The sequence below is a fragment of the Triplophysa rosa genome, linkage group LG24, assembly GCF_024868665.1.
Source record: "Triplophysa rosa linkage group LG24, Trosa_1v2, whole genome shotgun sequence".
NCBI lineage: Eukaryota > Metazoa > Chordata > Actinopteri > Cypriniformes > Nemacheilidae > Triplophysa > Triplophysa rosa.
In genome coordinates, this window is record NC_079913.1 from 6532564 (window position 1) to 6551286 (window position 18723).

Below are 18723 nucleotides of genomic sequence, written 5' to 3' on the forward strand. Positions count from 1 at the left end.
GCAAGACAACAATACAAACTCCTGTCTTTTACTCGGTCTTCCCCTCTTTTTTAGGGTTGCATTCCTCGAGGAGGTATTTGCTGTTCATCGGTGTGGAGATGACTGGCAACATTTCTTGTAAATGTTATGCAAAGTTGTATACTGTTTATACATTTTATTAAATAATTTGAAATCATACTAGACCATAAGCTTCTTAATTGTAGTGGTGGGCCGCCTGGACCAAAAATGCCAGGGCTGATTTTCTGTCCAAGTCCAGCCCTGATTCTAATGGTAATTGTATCTTTTTTACATACCTGGTCCACATAAGAAAGGACACCAGAACTTGAGCCAGAAAGCTCAGGTCAAGTTCTCATTACCACCTCACCACATTATCTGTACACTGATAAAAATATACCACATTACATATGAGAAAAGTATATTATACCTTAGTAATGCTGCAACTTCCAAGGTACATTTTTAATAGAAAAGGCTACTTTACCCAAATTTTGCTGTCTACATGAGTGAACGAGATTGTAGACATACAAGAATTTATTACTACCTGCTGGAGTACCAACAAAAGGCAGATTTAATTATGCATTTTTTGTGGGAGCACTACCAGAGGCTTCTTTATGTTTAATATGTGACCCTGGATCACAAAACCGGTCTTAAGTAGCACGGGAACATTTTTTGTAAAAGACAAAAATACATTGTGTGGGTCAAAATTATCGATTTTTCTTTTATGCCAAAAATCATTAGGATATTAAGTAAAGATCATGTTCCATGAAGATATTTTGTAAATTTCCTTCCTTAAATATATAAAAACTTTATTTTTGTGAGTGGATGGTCTGCCACAGTGCCCCTGATTAACAACTTCAAAGGCAATTTTCTCAATATTTTGATTTTTTTGCGCTCTCAGATTCCTCAGTTTTAAACGGTTGTATCTCAGCCAGATATTGTATTCTAACAACTCATATATCTATAGAAAGTTGATTTATTCAGCTTTCGGATTATGTAAAAATCTCAATTTCGAAAAATTGACCCATAAGACTGGTTTTGTTGTCCAGGGTCACATATGTGTAATAACACTTCAATGTTTAATATGCATTTAATTTGTTCCAGTGGTAGACAGAGAAGGGAACGATTTGATGACGCACATTTGCCCAGTGAACCACAAAACGCCAGCCAAAGATAGCTCGTCATCTAAATTAACCGTTTTTGAGACCAGGAAGACATACATCTTATATTTGGGTTTTATTAGAGTACTAAACAAACTATCCTGTTAACACACCACTGGTTCTGAACATCACATCACCTCCATTTTTGATAAACGCGTGCGAGTCTCCCAACACTAACGTTAAATTGTGTATTTTGATTCATTCCAGAGACTCGAGTCTTTTGAATCGGCTCACCAAACACCGCCTCCACAGAAGAATATCAACGACTACTTCTCTACTTTCCCATCACCCCCATCTAGTGGTCATTAAGTGGCACAAAAGGCAGTTATTTCTGAACCCTTCAATTAAATGTGATGTCTTACAAAAAAATCCTTATTTAGTCTTAAAACATCTTTCCTCGATATAAGGTAGCTATGAAACATGACATTTCATAATCTCCCTGAGACACACAGTAGCATAACAGGAAGCATCCAAGTCAAACGCTATTGAAAGACTGGGTGCACAAGGCTCGTCTGATTGACTCGTCATCTGTGATTCCTCTGCGGTGCGAAAGCTGTAAGTGACGTTCTGTGGCTTTGCGAGCAGAGGGCGATAACAACCGGGGATGTTGAGTTTAAGAGGAGTCACTCTGAAACGGCATGACCCCAAGCCATCCTGGGCCAATCTGTCCTCATACCATTTCCCCAGCAGGTTTTCTGGGTACTTGACATTATTTCCCGGCATTGTCAGAATCACCTATAAACAGCCAGCAGACAAAACATAACATATTATTGAGCAGATTATGTAGCAGATATTATTACAGGAAAATCATCTGGACATTACTTGTTCTAATGGGAAAACATCATCCATCTCCTCTTCAGCAGTCACCACTTGAACCTCCAGAACAGAGAAATAAATTATAACACTTGTGCATTTACTGACTGTGACATCACACACACATATGAATTTAGAATTTATGATATACTGACTGACATAAAAAACATATCGTTTCTATTATATAAAATATGATTGAAGTTCAGACATGAAAGCACAGCACTAAAAGCTCTTAATACATAATCTCTCAGCCAATCACTTTAAACCTACACAGAGTAACCTGAAAGGGTATATCTACTTGCATTCTGTCAGCCAATCATCTATCATGGTGCAATATGATAGGTTATTTGTGTAATTTGTCAGCCAATGAGCTTGCATGCTACCTGTACCTCCAGCATTTAAATAGCCTTGCTCAGGTGGCTGCTGTGTAACATGGTTCATGTGGGATGGCTGCTGGTGTGCTTCAAAATGGTGAAAAGATAAGTATTTTCCTCCAAATTAACTTAATATTACACATTTTATGTGACTATATTACCTGTGCTTAATCATATTACCTTATTATGGTGGAACAAACACAGGTATCACTGACAAATGCTATTTTTTAAATTGTAGGTAGTATCTGTGATTTTCTTATTAACAGATGTTGCCATTTTTGAACTAGGTAAGTGTTTGCTAAGACATTCATTGCTGGTTTAGGTTAAATGTAAGTTTTAAATTGAGCTTTTTCTCAATATGACTCTGACAATGAATTAAACCTTGTAGCCATGTGCATACATCTAGTAAATTTGCACTTAAAGTGATCGTTCACCCGGAAATAAAAATTCTGTCATTTCCTCACCCTCAAATTGTATGACTTTCTTCCGCAGAACACAAAAGATATTTTGAAGAATGCTGTTTACTGGCCCCCCTTGACTTGCATTGGTTTTGGGTCCATACAGTAGAAGTGAATGGGAGCCAGTGCTGTTTGGTTACCAACTTTCATCCAAATATTATTTTGTGTTCTGCGGAAGCAAGAAAGTCATAAAGGTTTAAAATGACAAGAGGGTGAGTAAATGATGACAATTTTCATTTTTGGGGGAACTATCACTTTAACATGGCTCTCTGGAGCAACAGTACACAACCCCAGCAATGAAGAGCTACTACCAACAGGTAAGGCAGACTGATTGATTTTTAATTGTTGCCTATAGTGGCTTTTTTGCTCAGAACAAAGCAATTTACACAGGTTTGGAACAACCGAGTAAATGAAGACAGAGTATTGTAGGGGCAGATGCCACCTCACACATCACTGACCTACTGACATAATTCACACACCGGCATGCACACACACGCATATATTCAACACGTACCATTTAAGAGGGCGGTACACTGAAGTGGATGTTTATTGTTGTGGTGCACAGGTGTTCAGTTTGTAAAAAGTTGGATTAAATGCACAACGTTTGTTGTTAATGCAGAACTGTCTCTGTGTATCTTTGCTAGCACAAGAGTTGCAGTATCCCTTTAATGGGTACTCTCTTCAGTGCCTCATTACAAAACATGAGTTGTCATGATATGAGAATGCATTAAACTGCAATAAACGTCTAACCTGTCGAGCATTCAGTTCATCTTCTGTCGTGTTCTTGCATCCTCTTTCAGATCCAGACCACACCAGATCTCCCTGGACAGCCTTGAAGCCCAGTTTTTGTAGCCGGTACGCGGCTGCTTCGTTCCAGACTCTGCTGCAGTAAGAGTGCAAGTAAAAGAGCCTCATGGCATGGGGCAAACTGAGCCAGCCGCGTATGCATCCTTCACGTCCGCTCCCGTACCGATGGAGTGCGCGGAGCATGAGTCGCTCTCTGGCTTTGTAAGCTGGCATCAGTGCTAAGCTCTCCTTGGCATTCCCTGAGGAGATGCAAAAGTGATAGTGGACTGGAATTAAAGAGCATTGCATCAAATAACATTTCCTGTTTCCTGTTTATGGCTGTATATAAGTGTGCAAATAGATAAATCGTATGATGTAAATACTCATTACTAATCACAAACATTTTGGATGTACTTGTACAAACTTTATTTAGAAATAGCCATGCCCAAACCTGTCAGTAGAAAATGCTGCTTTGCCTTGTTTTGGAGGTTGTCACTATCCTCTGGGGTGAAAAACAGCTTAACAGAAGTTTCCTGTTCAAATATACACAGATTTAGTGTTTTCTAACTAAAGTGATCCATCTGTATACATGGAATGCCTCTGTAAGTAGTACCATTTCTTCCTTCAGAAGTGCGAGCCCTATTTGGTCTGCTTGGACACATGTTCTGCTGCCAAATCGCTGGGGTCCGTAGTAATTCACGAAACCGCTGTTCTATAAAAATGATGAAATATAACTATGTAATTGTAATTTATAGTGAATGCTGGTTAATAAAACCAAGATTTACCTTTACATGTTCCACTGCTTCTCGTATAAGCTCTTCTAACATTGCAAGTTCATGTTTCCCGTGAGGTTTCAGGTCTCTTATAACAAGTTCAAAGTGATTTCCCTGCAGTCTACCAAGCTTGAGGGGTTCACAGACGGGGTGGATACGTGAGATCTTCATTCCCCTTCTCTCAAACTCTGCAGCCTTCTCCAACAACCTGCCAATATATGTTTGTACATGGTCAACAACAAATCTTACAGCATTGTTGACAGAAATTATCTGTATGCTTTGTATTTACTGTTCAGGAGAGATCTTTTTCACCACCATGGACTGGTAAGTGACTGCTTTCTTGTCTTTGATTCCTGCATAGGTAAAATCGGACGGAATCACTCCGAGCACCAAAGACATGTAGCTGATGGCCTCCAAGGTCTCCAGGTTCTCTTTTTGCAGTGTGAAAGCTGAGGACAAACACGCTTGTGTCTTAGGCAGATTTGCATACAAGATTATAAGACTTAAGCGATGTTTATGACTAATCTTTGCTCACCTGTGTATAATGTCACCACTTCTTCTTGACAGTCTGCTATCCCTCTCTTCTTGGGTTGCTTGCTCTTATCCCTCAGCCTCACAGTAATGGAGGTTTTATTCTGGTCTGTAAAGCTCTTGGTTTCAACAAGTTTCCCAAAACGCAAGCTGACAAAATGGTGAACTGAAGTCCGGTGCTCCTTGCTATCATCAGGCAAAAAGGTGAATGCAGAACCAGGTACTTTGGCATCGATGAACCTGAAGAACTCCTCAGCTTCTCCTTCAGAGGACGACTTTGAGAGCTCCTTAAAATCCTGGTCCTCTCTTACACGAATCTCTGATTGGTTGGTCACAGTCTGAAGGAAAGGGAAGGTTTGTCGTACTGCTCTGTGAACGACAGCTCTGAGGTTCTTATCAGCAAAAGTGCCCAATGACAACTCCACGATTTCCTGTTCGCCTTTACATGGGCTGGTTTTCGTTCTTATTTTATTAGTAAAGTGTTCTAACTCTTTGTACACAGATGGATTGAGGATAACATTTAAATTAAAGCAATCCGGATTAGAAATGTCGATTTCATCTGGTTTAGTTTGTTTTGATTTAACATCTTTAATCGTTCCTTGATATACTGTTTTTGTCTGCGTTCCTTGAATATTAGGATTTGTAACAAGTTGTCCATAAGTGTCTATCTCCGTAACCACAAAGTCTTTGTGTGACGTTTTAATAGTCCCATGGAAACCTTCAAGGTCCGATATAAAGAACGGAAGAGTCTCCCACTCCATTTTGTAATTCCTAGACGAAAAAGGCGATTTAGTTACTTTATAGCCCTTTTAATTATTTCTGAACACAGGCTAATGCAAACGAGCTGCACACTGCGTCTCGACGTAACACGTAAAATAAGACATTATTCTAGTTACAAAAGCACATTTACTCTAAGTAAATCATAATAGAACTTGGAGCAAAATGCGCAAAAAAATAATACTGCTTCTACTCACCCGTGTTCAGTGTTTATTTAACTTCACTTCCGCTACACGTGCTACCGATGCTGTGCTTCTTAAAGGCACAGCAGCACTAAAAGCCTGCTGACTTGTTAGCAAAGTATGCTAACGTTTTTCCAGGTATATGACAAAGTTAAGCTTTTTGCTCCCATCAATGTAATGTTGAATGTAATTTCAAGATCTGGGTAGTTCTGGTCTTAGATGTGAATTACTCTGGTAACATGATACTAGTGATCTCACCATTACCGTGTTGTTGGCACCCACTTGTTGAAATAATTAACGTTACATTTGTGTTGCTTGTATTTATGAAACCTTGCCAGATAAATGAATAACCACCCTGGGCCGTAATGTTGAATTGGTTATTCTCAACATGAAATCTATGGGGCTTATCACTTCAACCTATGAATGATAGTCAGGAGGGTTTCCACTTCTATTGATAAAATTGTTTTGAATGGTTATTAGTATGCAGTGTTGGGTAAGTTACTCTCAAAAAGTAATTAATTACTAGTTACTAATTACATATTCAGTGTAATTAGATTACTGTACAAATTACTCTCTCCAAAAAGTATTTAGTTACTTATTACTAATTACTTTCTATATCCTATATCAACCTTGATTAGTTAAGTGATTCAAGGATAGGCATGAAAGGGCTTTTAATTCATTTAAATAAATAATATTAAACTACATAAAGTATTATTATTAACTGACCAAAGTATTACAAATGTGAGAATTATAGATTAAAGCACAGATTTTAAAGTTAGACTTTGAATTTTGATGTCAATTCCACTATTGCACACAACCAAATTACACAGTTAGTTTGTTTAATTACATCAAAAGTAACTAATTAAATTACAGAAAAATAAGACTAATCCCTTGCTTTACTTTTTCAAGGGAAAAGTAATTAAATTACAGTAACTAATTACTTAGTAACTAGTTACACCCAACACTGTTAGTATGTTTGCCCTAAATGTGTATACGTCACGTATTTATTTATCAACCCTATCAGACAGTTGTGACAATAAGACCTAAATATTAAAACGGGTATTACAAACACCTCAATGATATTTAAACTTCAAATCATTTTATTTTTTCTATCTCCCTCTTTTATATACAATGCATAGAAAAAGACATTTAAGACTTTGAATTGGTTCCATTCAAGACTTCATAATACCTTCACATAGGAGAAATGGTAATAGTGGTTCACGAAATACCAGGATTCTGTGATTTGTAGTCCCTTCCGTTATGAGTGGTTTCAACAACTTTCAATCTATAAAGTGAACTGCATGCACTATACATTATTGTGGCTGCAAATGGCAAATGCAATGAAATGGAAGCAGGCCATTAGTTGACATGTAAAACATTTCCTCAGACAGACAAGATAGCCATAAACCTGAAACCATGGACATTTCAATATGTCAGACATTCTCAACATACAGCTGTACAGGTTTATAAAAATAGTGTCTCTGTGTGTTTAGTTTTTACCAGAAGAATGCGGAAAAGTAGCTAAGATGCAGACAGCATTACTTCAGATTTCTGTTTCATCATGATCAATTCATTTAATTTCAATACAATTAAACAGTTCTATGTTAAAAATCACATCAATTTAAACTTAAAACATATAAAAAAAGAAGGAGAAGGTATTGGAACATTTTCAGCACATTATTCTTGGCAAATCCTTCATTAAAATAATCTTAACACGAGAGCTACAAGGGCAAGCAAATACTGATGAAATTACTTTTACTAATCTATTTGCTCTTTAGAAGCTGGGGCCTTTCATTTTTAATCGGAACACTAGACTATCAATCAGAAAGTTAATTATGCTTATAGTGACTTATAAAACATAGCTGACCTCCATGATCAGGGTCAAACAACTACACAAGACTAGACCTGCCACACACTGCTTAACTTTCCAGGCTTGTTTCCCAAACAGAAATCAAGTATAATCCTGGAGCAAATGACCCTGTTCTAGTACCAATTTCCCAGATGAATTTTAACATTAGTCTTCGGCTAAAATTTAATTTGACTGGAAACCCATTGTTTAAAATCCAATTTATACCTGGGCTAGACTACATATCTATTTATGGGAAACCGTACCCTGGAAAAAAGTTGTTTCTAAAAAATATCCTCTGGAACATCTATACGAGTATCTATTTTAACGATATTGCACTCTGTATCTATGTAACCTGGCCTAAACAAATAAGTCAGTCTACATTATGCAAATAAACATCGTAATAGCGTTAAAACTAGGAACAGCACAGGTGGCATTAGCTTTGTAAATACATTCTTGTGTACCGCAACCTGTTTTCTCCTCGTAGCACATTGTATTGCAAGCTACAAAAATAAATTCACAGGCTTAGTGTTGTTTTTTGTGCATAGATCAGTCTACAGGGCTGTGGTGTATATGACTCGAGGTAAACTGGGCATTCGATATAAGGACTGGGTTCTTTAGACTAGGTGGAATGTACTACTGTCGATCCTGGAATTTAATCGTCATCGGCGCCATCGCCTGGTGCTCGCGTGATTCTGCGTCCCCCTTTTTTTCCAGTTGGGCCCTTGGGCTTGGCAAAAGCTTGCTTGTGCGCATGCTGCTTGGGATGGACTTCTTCATAAAGGAAGTCACTAGTAAGTTCATCACCATTGTCAATCTCCAACTGGGATGAAAATAAAACGAGAAACCGGTTAAAACTGTAACATTATTATAAATCACCCAACAATCATTTCAGCCTCATTGCACTTCTGCGTTGAACCTAATGTATAGGTTTTTACCATTGTGATATCATATGGATATGGGTGGTTATAGGTAGCCTCTCTGTGATATAATGGACATTGGGTTACATACACCATAAGTTAATTTTGATCACGATATCATAACTGGATCTCAACTAAAAAAAAAAAAAAGCACAAGGCTGTAACCGCAGTAGCTTCACAAATCCAACGACAAACATAAATCAATCTTTAGATTTGATTAAAAAACAGGCTTACAGAAATTAAACAGGATTGCAGTAACAAATAACACCGGATACCTTTTTCGCAATTTCGATGCCCAGATTTTTCTCCACTGTGTCAATAAGAGGGTTCTTGCAGCTTGAATATAGCATTCTCTCTTTGATGCTGCATTTATAACCAGGCATAGAGTAGATAAACACTGCAAACACAAACACATACATAAAAACTCCTTTCGTGACCCAAGAAGCCCTCTCTGGACCCCCCTCAAGGACTCAGACTCAGCCCTGGGATACCATAAAGAAAGTAAAACTGTCAACATATTCATGCTACATTTTTATCTTACAAAGAGAGATTTACATTTGTTTTATATTTTCATGTCCAATGGAACTAACTGTATAAATTATTATGAGAAGTTGTTTTTTACTACACTATACATGTTAACCACATTTACAATAAAATTGTATTTATGCACAATTTAACGCAAGTATTTTGTATATTATAAATAATAGAAAATTTGTAATCTATTTATAAAAAATATTTATACATTCAGTTCTATATATGAGTGCACAGATGCTTCATGGACCCTCGTGAGTCTGTAAGGGGTCCTGGTATAAAACCATCACAATATTTAAGACAGGTCACTCAACACAATAAACACCAGTATAGGAATGCATAACTTGCTGCGCGATAATTTATCGCGATACCACTCAATCCTATTGTAATCGAGCTGACTTTTAATGCGTAGCTTGTCCGTGAAGCATGTCTCTGGGATCAGTAGGAAATGCTGCTCGATCTAAAAGCAGTGCGAGTTTGAGTCTATGTGCATTTGAAAAAGCAACACCCGTCAAACATGATCATTATAAATATACTTTATTATCATAAAAACACCTGATGAGGCTTGAGTAACAGTGATAAAAAGATGTCCATAGGCATTTCCTAGATTCTAGAACGTGTTATGGTCCTCTTCTGCAGTGCGTATTTGGAGTTTCTGCACGAGCGCGCCCTCTGGCGTTCGTATGCAGCAGCATTTTCCCCATACTTCACTCAAAAGCTGTGCATAAATCACGTGATATTTATCGTCGGTTTATCGTGACAGCCCTATTTTTTTAGGCCTCTCTTACCTGTGGACTCAAGGTAGTCTCCTTCATGATTGTGTTTGTAGAGAAAGAAGTGATATCTAGCCGCATCTTGAGGAATCCTTTTTGGCAGATCTCTCAATTCTGTAAGGGTCGTGCTGGACAACGTTATGGATTCTTTAGGAAAATCAATTTCCTGTAAATGGGATGGGCAGAATCAATAACTAACAGTTAATCAGCGAGACTACAGACAGTTTTATCAATAATAACCATCAATAACCCCAACAATAATTTTAATCATAAACAGATTCTGCTGAGCTCTGCACACATTGTCGGCAAGTGAAAGGGCACATGTGCAAGATAAGGAAGTGCAGATAAAGGGGACCAAAACGTGCCAGCGCATCTGCGCCCACTCTCTTCCGAGAAGATTATTATGAAAGGCCTGTTCGTTCAACTGTATGCAAGGTGGAGCCTGCAAAACCGAGAATATCTGGGTCTAAAGTGAAGACAGTTTCAGCAAATATGCAATACAAAGGCTGGATAAGATGCTATTGTATAGAGCTTTTGGGAGTGGAACGAATAGAAAAGGCCTGATTTACCAGTTGAACATAGTTGAGTCTTTTCTCCCTGAACTGTTCCAGGGCTTGGATAGCTTCCCTCTGCATCGGGAACGCCATGCCTTGAAGCGTCTGCTGCTTTGTGTCAACATGGATGTCTGTCTGCAGCTGTAGAGATACACACAAATGTTTAACAACACTTACACACAGCGCTAAGCTCAATAATGACTGTCGAATCTGATTTCTACAATCTGAACAATCGGGTTTTAACGTAAACATCGTTGCTACACTGTTGGTAAATGTGCATTTAGAGTTAATGATGCGTTTTATGTTTTTATTATGTTTGTCCCATGAGCGCTTTAGGCATTTCTCACACCGGTATTGCGCCCACTGTACAAGCCACCGGCTTTACTCTTTTTTTTCATCCAGGATTGGGAGCATCTACTCATCCGCCCATCCACTCAATAAAAGCAATCTCTCTCAGCAAATTAATAAAAATAAAACATCACAAAGCTGCTTTTCTCTCGTACATATAGATTAGTGTAGCATTATCCACCTCCCACAGCAGCTGCTTTATGGGGCTCGCATCCAGCGCTCCGATTGGTTGATTTCAGCAGCTTATCATTTTGAAACAGCCATTGAGCTGTTAAAGAGTGGGAGCGTATCCTTTTATGGTTTAAAGGGAACCTAGTGCTGACTGCCAGCAGCATCACCCGCAATTGGTTCCAGGAGGTGGTTTAAATGAGAGACCGCGCGTGCACTTTCTAGGGTCGAACGACTCTATTTTTAGGTTCATGTTTGATGATGTGTATTACATTTGTGGCTTTACTAGACGCTTTCCTGCCACAAATCATGGTAATACAGTAGGGCTTTGATTTAAAGGGGGCGAGGGGAATTGTGCATGGTGATTTGGTTGACCGCAAAACTACAGTACATAATTTACACAGCCGAAGAACCATTAGAAGATTTACTACATATACAAGATTTTCCCCCTTACAAAGATTGAACTAGACATCTAAACTATTAAGCTTATTTAACAAAAAGAATATAAAAAACATTAGTCAATCATAGTGAGTGTAAGCATTCTAGACTTATGTTTTCTAAAGAGCACATTCTGCTTAAAAGGATCAATAGTTTTGATTGAAAGCTTAAAGGGGTTGTGTTTAAAATGTATTTTTAGCAAGGATAATTTCAGTCTTCAGTGGTTTATATTGCACATGTGAGCGCTATCTGTTTTATGTGATGCAGGCTGTGCAAAGAAAAGAAAAAAGGTTAACAGCTATGTTGAACCATACATCAAACCTGTAGTCTGTGTCTTAGAAAAGCGAACTGCTATTAATCATTTCACACAAATAGGGGGATTTTATTAAAAAACGCATCACTTAATTCAAAGTGTTCGAGTGAGAGGGTGAAAAACACCAAGTGTATGGTATATTTAGTACTGAATGTACTGTAATTAAAGAGATTTTTTTGCCTGAGGTCATGAATACAAAAGGCCTGATGTGGCTTTCGCCTTATTTTAATAAAGGTGTACACCCATGCTGTGTTTACGCTGATGTCAGCATTACCTCATTGAGTTTAATTTGCCTCAGTTCTTCTTCCGCGGCCGTCAGAGGCAAAGGCGCCGCCTGGGAGGTGAGGTACTTTTTATAGCCGTTTAGAGACACATCATCCTGGGCAGACAGACGCATTAGTAACAATCCATTCATTAGGGTGTTTGCTTTTAAGAAAGACACAAAGTGTGTGTTGTACCTTCACTGTGCCAAAAATCTCGTCTTTAATGTGGCCACCACCAAACTCTTTCTTCAGTGTTGCCCTCGTGGCAGCATATAACATCTTTTGTCGGACCTAAAATAAAAATGCTATGGAATGAGCGTATAGACTAGAGCGTGATGCTTTCTAAATGACCTCAGTTTGGCTATAGGATGAACTTCGTTTAAACCATTTAAACTGGTTCTGCACCAATGAGCGACTGATTTGTGTGATTGGGACTTAGGCCATTTCGGTCTCCCTCTGGTTGCTGGCCACAGCGAGAACATTAGAATTGCAAATTTCTAGCACAGAACCACAACTGTCTGTTTTCTGTCTCAGGTCAACCGTGCTTTTCACAAAAATCAATTGCATAGTGAAATGTAGATGTCAGACATCTATTCAATTCAGAAACAGTCCCTTATAACAACACTAATACATATCATTAATAAGTATGTCCATAGCAACACAATATTGTTGATATTATTATTACACCATATGTATGGACTGATATAATGTGGCCCAGAATAACAGCTTGTTTAAAAGTAAACCCCTTTAATCCTACTATATAAGGGCTGGATGGATTGTACTACAATGACTGTTGCTTTCTCATTACTTTTACTGGCTTCATTTGAGCTACGACAGGACAAAAGCATTAAAACAAATTGTGAACACAAAGTGTTAGACAAGTCTGGCTAGCTTAAAAGCACTTACTGGTGAGTGGTCTGGAGACCAGGCCAGAAAGATCCACTCATAACCCTGGTTATTGGTGGTGTCTAGTCTGTAAAGAAGGTACGATGGCATGTCATCCTCCACAAGAGGGAGAACATAGCTGTCCCACTCCTGATCCCACTTCTTGGAAGCCCGCTTGCTTCCGCCAAGAACCAGCTTCTCTGAAGAAACAACAAAGAAATACATTTGTGATGGTGAAATACAATTTCAGGGTCACATTACATAATCTACACCTCAAAGTACTTTATGATCTGTTGTTTTATGTATGCATGGTCCAAAATGACCAAACCTAGCTGGTCCACCTCCTAATAAACATTTGGTGGCCTCACCATTTTCAATGACTATTTTGATCAGCCGATATTCTCCATTCCGAGCCTTTCCAAAGATTTCTTTCACTTCCCCGGTAGCTGGAAACAGACACACACAGAAGACAATGACGGCATTTATTCTGGTCCGAAACAAAGCTGAGCATCAATGGAAAGCCGAAGTGAAATTTGTCTGATGAATAAAAGTGAGAAGAGGCATTGTTAAGGGGATCTCTATCAGTTCTTTAAATACATCTCCGATATGACTAAGGATTTATCATCCATCATGTAATGTGACTTTTAACCAAAATTCAAAATTAATCTCACATACTTGTTGTACCGGTAACACAATCCCACTGTAGTAAAACCCCAATGTAAATAGATGTTCATTGCATAATCCCCAGCAACACCTTTATGCAGAAGTGACAGTTACCAAGGGACCTTTGGAACCTGCTTGCTTACTTGTGCATTACACTAAACTGCAATCTGCCTGCACACTGATGATCAAAAGACTCTCTGCCAATCTGAGGTTATTTGCATGACCATATTAGAGCAACAAAGGCAAAGTACACATGACACAGATTCAGTGTCTGGCTTGTTTACTGCGAGCTGCAAATAAAACTCTAACTTACAGGGAAATTCAGTCCCAAGCGACGGCCACAACAGGTTTATCTATGTTTGTAAACACTCGTCAAGTACGAAAATTTGAGCGACAGCGATGCAATAGACGCGCCGGGCTTTCTTTCAATAAACAATAAAAGACAGTAAAATGACTTTACCTTGGATGCCGGTTTGATGAGACATTCTGCCTGCTTGATGGTAGTAGTGAAAGAACACGGAAGTCGCAGACTGAACTACAGTAATATGAGATGCCTGTCATGTTACGTCATGGCGTGGCTCCTCCCACCCCGTGCCGCACACGCTCCGAAAGGCACAAGCTTGTGCTATTTTTAGGGACTTCAGAAAATGTAAATATTTTGTATTGCAAGTATTAAAATATGTGCATAAGTTCAGGCTAAGTTTGACACGTTTGGAGACGTGGTTTTATCACAAAGAAGTTGCTTATTAACACTACAATATTAAGAATGAAAAATGAAATGAAATTTAAAAAATACATTTACACACAAGTTTAGGAATCACATGTCTTAACAACTAGTCTCACCTACTCGCAATTAGTTAGGACTAATCAGTCTTACTTTTCACATTTCAATTAACCCAGTATAACTTTTATTGTAACTGATTTAAAGAAGTTATGACCAGTCTTGAAAAGAAAAATTTGATGACTGACTTCTAAGACTAGTCTAAGGAGTTTATGCATCCGGAAGACTTTATGTGTACATGTTATGATTTATAAAAAATAATATTATTTGTTATTTAAATGTCATGTTTGTATAGATTATTGGCTTTGGTCCTACTCAATCATATTCCAGTATGCGAACAATAAACGTTTTGTTATTAGGTTTTGTGACAATCTTGGAAGTCTCATTGGATAGACCTTGGAACGGTGGAAATTTTCAAATGCAGGGTGGGGCAGCGAACATCCCACAGACGTACTGTATAACTGTATAAATACACTGCCAGACTTTAGTGTTGACTCAGTTGCTGTGTGTGAGTGTTAAATGAACCACTCTGGAGGGAGGGGCCGCACTGCAGTCATGGGCAACCCTTGATAAATGCAGACTAACTTTCTTTGAATTAAAGGTTACTGGGCCACACGCCCTGGTGACGATGCCCTTAATCAAGATCAAGTCACCAGTACTTACACATGTCATTACTTATTCTTATTTAGGGAAGACACTTTCTAACACTATTCAAACACATCTTTGGGAGCATGTTAAAATGTAGAGCTTTTGTTTTGTTTTGTATTTTTCATTGAGTCGATTGCTCTAAACCCAGCAAAAACATACATTTACATTTTTCATTCCCTCATGCATCAATTTTTCTTATGACTCAATGATGAAATTGCTCGTCTGTAACAAATCCATGTATTTATATGGATTGATATTGTTGCACAGTCATTTGTAGCTTTTGCTTATTTACCTTAGCAACATGAAGCAGAGAAAGGATACATACATATAACAGCTCACAACTTTGAAATGCAGAATATCAACCAGTTTTGCAGTTTCAACCAGTTTTGGCTTAATCACAATGTTGACAACATACAGTATGACCTCTAATACATTTTATTAATCCCAGGCATTAACATCACACCACTGACATGCACCGTGATGTGGTCAAGTGATAAAAATGTACTGCTTTAGGTTTATTGTTAATAAAAAATAGTAAGCAGAATTTTGCATGCAGTGGGCTAATTTATGCCACCCCTAACCTAACTCTTATACAGTATAACACCATAAATATAATCCTAATCTTCAATGCTTACATCTTCTAACCTCTAGGTGGAGCCATTATTCCACTGTTTCTATGGGTTCCTCAAGAGACTTTCTTTTCTGAATAAATATAAAATGTAAATCCTGGAACACAGTACGATGTCTCAAGAGAACGTACTGCAGCATTAGCAGCACTCAACAAAAAGGTTGTTTGACTTAAATGCACAGGAAGTAATAAAAAGACACACGTACTCATAAAGAGCCTTTCCACAAAAAACATAGACTGGCCTTCCTCTACTAATGGGAAAATAAATAGACCAATCCAAAGCTGCAAATCAGGTGTTTGTCCAGAACTGAAAGGGCATATCAGGAAACATATGGAGGGTATAACTCAAGCTGTCTCATTTGTTTGGATGTGTGTGTGGCAATGGTAGAGAAAAAAATAAAATACGTGTAGGCTTTTGTTTGTGCGTGGGATGCGACGGAGAAAGGTGGAGAACAGAAGAGACAGTGCCAGAAAAAGATATTTCTGTTTCTGACTGTGATATTAGTGTACATAATTGGGCATGAGCTTATAAAAACAGCTACTGTAATGATGTATACAGTACACTCCTACTTAAGTATAATGGATCAGTTAAGCTCCCTTTAATCAAACGTAATTTTTATACAACGTCACTGCAACAAAATTACCAAAATGGCTTGCACAGGATTTTCCAGACACCCTCTTATCCAAGCAGGAATATTGAACCTCAAATCAAGTGTTATACTCATGTTTAAAAGTTCTCCAAAAAATGCACAGGAAAGGCAGAAACGTAAAACGGATGAATGCTTCTCTAATTTGCACAGTTGAAAGCATGCTGGCATCCATTTGTCACCATACTCAGAATCTAGTGGCTTTGGCATCGCTGGGCTTGTTTATATCTCATATCCAGATGGACGTTACCAACTTTGGGTGCTTAAAATTTCATGACCTTCAGTGGCAGGAGATTTACGGCCGCTGCATGACATCCGGTTATGAGAAGGTTTCATGACAGGCTCTTGAATTTGTAGTCGCATACAATGTGCATATTTTTAGGAGTGTGATTTGGAGCATGCTGTACGATGACTAAACAAGACAAATATTGTCTCAGTGACATGATCTGCCAAAATGTGTGTTTGTGTGCAGAACAATTCTTCATTCAGAAATCTGTGTATTCTTTATTCACATTCGTATTCATTCAGAGGCTTAATGACAGAGTTTATAGTCAGTACAGTTTTTTTTATATTTCAACACAACATGGTATTTCATGAGTTCCTCAAAAGCCATGAGATTCCACACATCCCTGTGCTGAATGAGTTACCAGATTATCGAGTTATAAGCCTGGCTGGCACACATCTCTGCACAATGAATTATGGGAAGTTGGACACATGGTCCAGCAGGCACCAGACTCCATGACCTTGTGCAGTCAGTCAAATCGGACTATAGTATTAACTCCTATGAAACCTTGAATCAAACACAAACTGTTGCATTTGATTGGATCTAATCTGTGATGTACAGTATATTTGAAGATGAACAGAATTACCATTGTTTATTGCTATACTCACAACATTAATGAAAAATACCAGGAAACAAGCTACAACAAATCACAAAATCAATACAATTATGTGCAAAATATTGTTTGTGGCATTCTCTCCAAGACAGATGCAACATTTCCCGTACACATTTTCCATGGTAATTAATTTGTTTCCATACCGTTCTATTATTGGACATTCTCTTCTAGAAGCATGTTGATTTACACATCAGACAGTCTCTCTTGCCCAAGTGGGCAGTTATTGGCAAGGATAAAATGCAATGTGAACCAAACCTTTTGCCGTTTGGTTGAAGGTCGAGCTATGTGAGTTTAACATTTGCTTTACACATGGTTGCCCCTGGCAAGTGCAACCAAGTCTCTCCATCTTACGACATTAACTTATTAATGAATCATGAATCAAGATATTATTCATGATATCAGAACTATCCTCCTATGCTGCACTTCCTTTTTTTATTAAACTCATATTTTACACTACCACCAGCAACAACAGAGGATATTGTGGATACATTAAGGGCTACTCTGAAGAACGGCATAATGTATCTCTTGGTTTTCGTAATGTTTTTTGGGGAGGGGGATGCATTTGTAATCACCCCATCTATTACTCAGGTCACGAAATGCAGCAGAGCCATCAGTCACCGGAGGGGGAGGGACATCCCCTATACCAGGGAGAGAGAATCTCTTTGATATGCTGCAATTATTGTGTAATTTAATTTTAATGTATAGCAGCAATAACCAAGCAATCTCTCTGGACCAAATGGAAAAAATGTTACTAGAAGAAAGGAAAGGAAGCATCCTTGTTTGTGTTTGCACATTCTTTTGTTGGTGGTCCTCTTCTTCAACAATTGGGTGTGGTGGGAGACCGGGGAATTAGACGGTACTGTGACAAGCACTCTCCATTTGGACACATCTCACCTGTTATTTTGTTTGCTATTTCGGCCTGAATAAACAAAAAGCCTGCTATTCAATCTCTTTCTCACCTCTCATGATCTCCAACGGAGGTCTCTTCTGGAGTCGTGGAGAGATGATAAAATGCTTGCTAGATGCAAATGATAAAACGAAAATAACCATAAAACTATGATGAGAAAATATATTTTTTTGTTGACGTCAAAGGGCATCCGGCCACCAAGGAATTGCAGAGCAAATTCATCTGTCACTGGCTAAATTAGCCAGATAGCAATGTGGACAGGTCATGTGACTAACCATTCTTAAAAACAGAATTATTAATACGTTGCAATGTTTAATTAGGAACATTTATTGATATGAATTTAATGAAATTAATAAATATTACCGTAATAAACTTAATTAGATTTGTTTTAGAGCTGGGTTTGCACTTCATGTGCAGGGTAAAATCTCATCCCAAACCAGTTGAGAACCTCTGTTCTGCTCTTTCTTTCGGCCATCTGTCTTTGCCTGACCCAATTTTTGTTACCAATAGTCCAAAGCACTACCTAAGCTGCGGTTGAAAACATTTAAACGTTTACCTTTAAATGTAGTCATTTTCATGAAACATTCTAAAACACACCAATAAACCTACAGCAATTTAGATCCACTCCGCATCTGTACAGTATGTTCTCCCTACCCGACTACCCGA

At 38.2% G+C, this 18723-nt stretch overlaps 2 protein-coding genes across 5 annotated transcripts; both read right to left on the bottom strand.

Annotated features, from left to right (window-relative positions):
• Positions 1 to 1215: 1215 nt before the first annotated feature.
• On the bottom strand, positions 1216 to 5921 carry pus7l (pseudouridine synthase 7 like). Of its 4 annotated transcripts, XM_057324840.1 has the most exons (9): positions 5864 to 5921; positions 4894 to 5660; positions 4648 to 4807; positions 4371 to 4566; positions 4199 to 4297; positions 4037 to 4118; positions 3550 to 3845; positions 1977 to 2030; positions 1216 to 1889 (listed from the first exon to the last, which is right to left on the bottom strand). In XM_057324840.1, the coding sequence occupies exons 2-9, from the start codon at positions 5648 to 5650 to the stop codon at positions 1566 to 1568; spliced, it is 1968 nt and encodes a 655-aa protein (XP_057180823.1). In that variant the 5' UTR covers positions 5651 to 5660; positions 5864 to 5921; the 3' UTR covers positions 1216 to 1565. The 4 variants fall into 4 exon arrangements, with proteins under 4 accessions (XP_057180823.1, XP_057180822.1, XP_057180824.1 ...); XM_057324839.1 differs by having other exon boundaries at positions 4894 to 5889; XM_057324841.1 differs by lacking the exon at positions 1977 to 2030 and having other exon boundaries at positions 4894 to 5890.
• A 1030-nt stretch (positions 5922 to 6951) lies between these two features.
• twf1b (twinfilin actin-binding protein 1b) lies at positions 6952 to 14080 on the bottom strand. The gene is made up of 9 exons (XM_057324290.1): positions 14011 to 14080; positions 13256 to 13333; positions 12909 to 13087; positions 12198 to 12293; positions 12014 to 12118; positions 10488 to 10613; positions 9934 to 10084; positions 8890 to 9011; positions 6952 to 8517 (listed from the first exon to the last, which is right to left on the bottom strand). The coding sequence occupies exons 1-9, from the start codon at positions 14033 to 14035 to the stop codon at positions 8350 to 8352; spliced, it is 1050 nt and encodes a 349-aa protein (XP_057180273.1). The 5' UTR covers positions 14036 to 14080; the 3' UTR covers positions 6952 to 8349.
• Between the last annotated feature and the right edge of the window lie 4643 nt (positions 14081 to 18723).

What these genes read in the sequence shown, in the direction of transcription:
- pus7l (XM_057324840.1), bottom strand. Translation starts at nt 5,650, where the DNA reads ATGGAGTGGGAGACTCTTCCGTTCTTTATATCGGACCTTGAAGGTTTC. An exon ending in ATGAACTGAATGCTCGACAG is followed by an intron (nt 2,031 to 3,549) that starts GTTAGACGTTTA and finishes TCTGTTCTGGAG; the next exon opens with GTTCAAGTGGTGACTGCTGA. An exon ending in ATGTTTTCCCATTAGAACAA is followed by an intron (nt 1,890 to 1,976) that starts GTAATGTCCAGA and finishes GGCTGTTTATAG; the next exon opens with GTGATTCTGACAATGCCGGG.
- twf1b (XM_057324290.1), bottom strand. Translation starts at nt 14,035, where the DNA reads ATGTCTCATCAAACCGGCATCCAAG. An exon ending in AGATTTTTGGCACAGTGAAG is followed by an intron (nt 12,119 to 12,197) that starts GTACAACACACA and finishes CTGTCTGCCCAG; the next exon opens with GATGATGTGTCTCTAAACGG. An exon ending in GGCAAATTAAACTCAATGAG is followed by an intron (nt 10,614 to 12,013) that starts GTAATGCTGACA and finishes GTATCTCTACAG; the next exon opens with CTGCAGACAGACATCCATGT.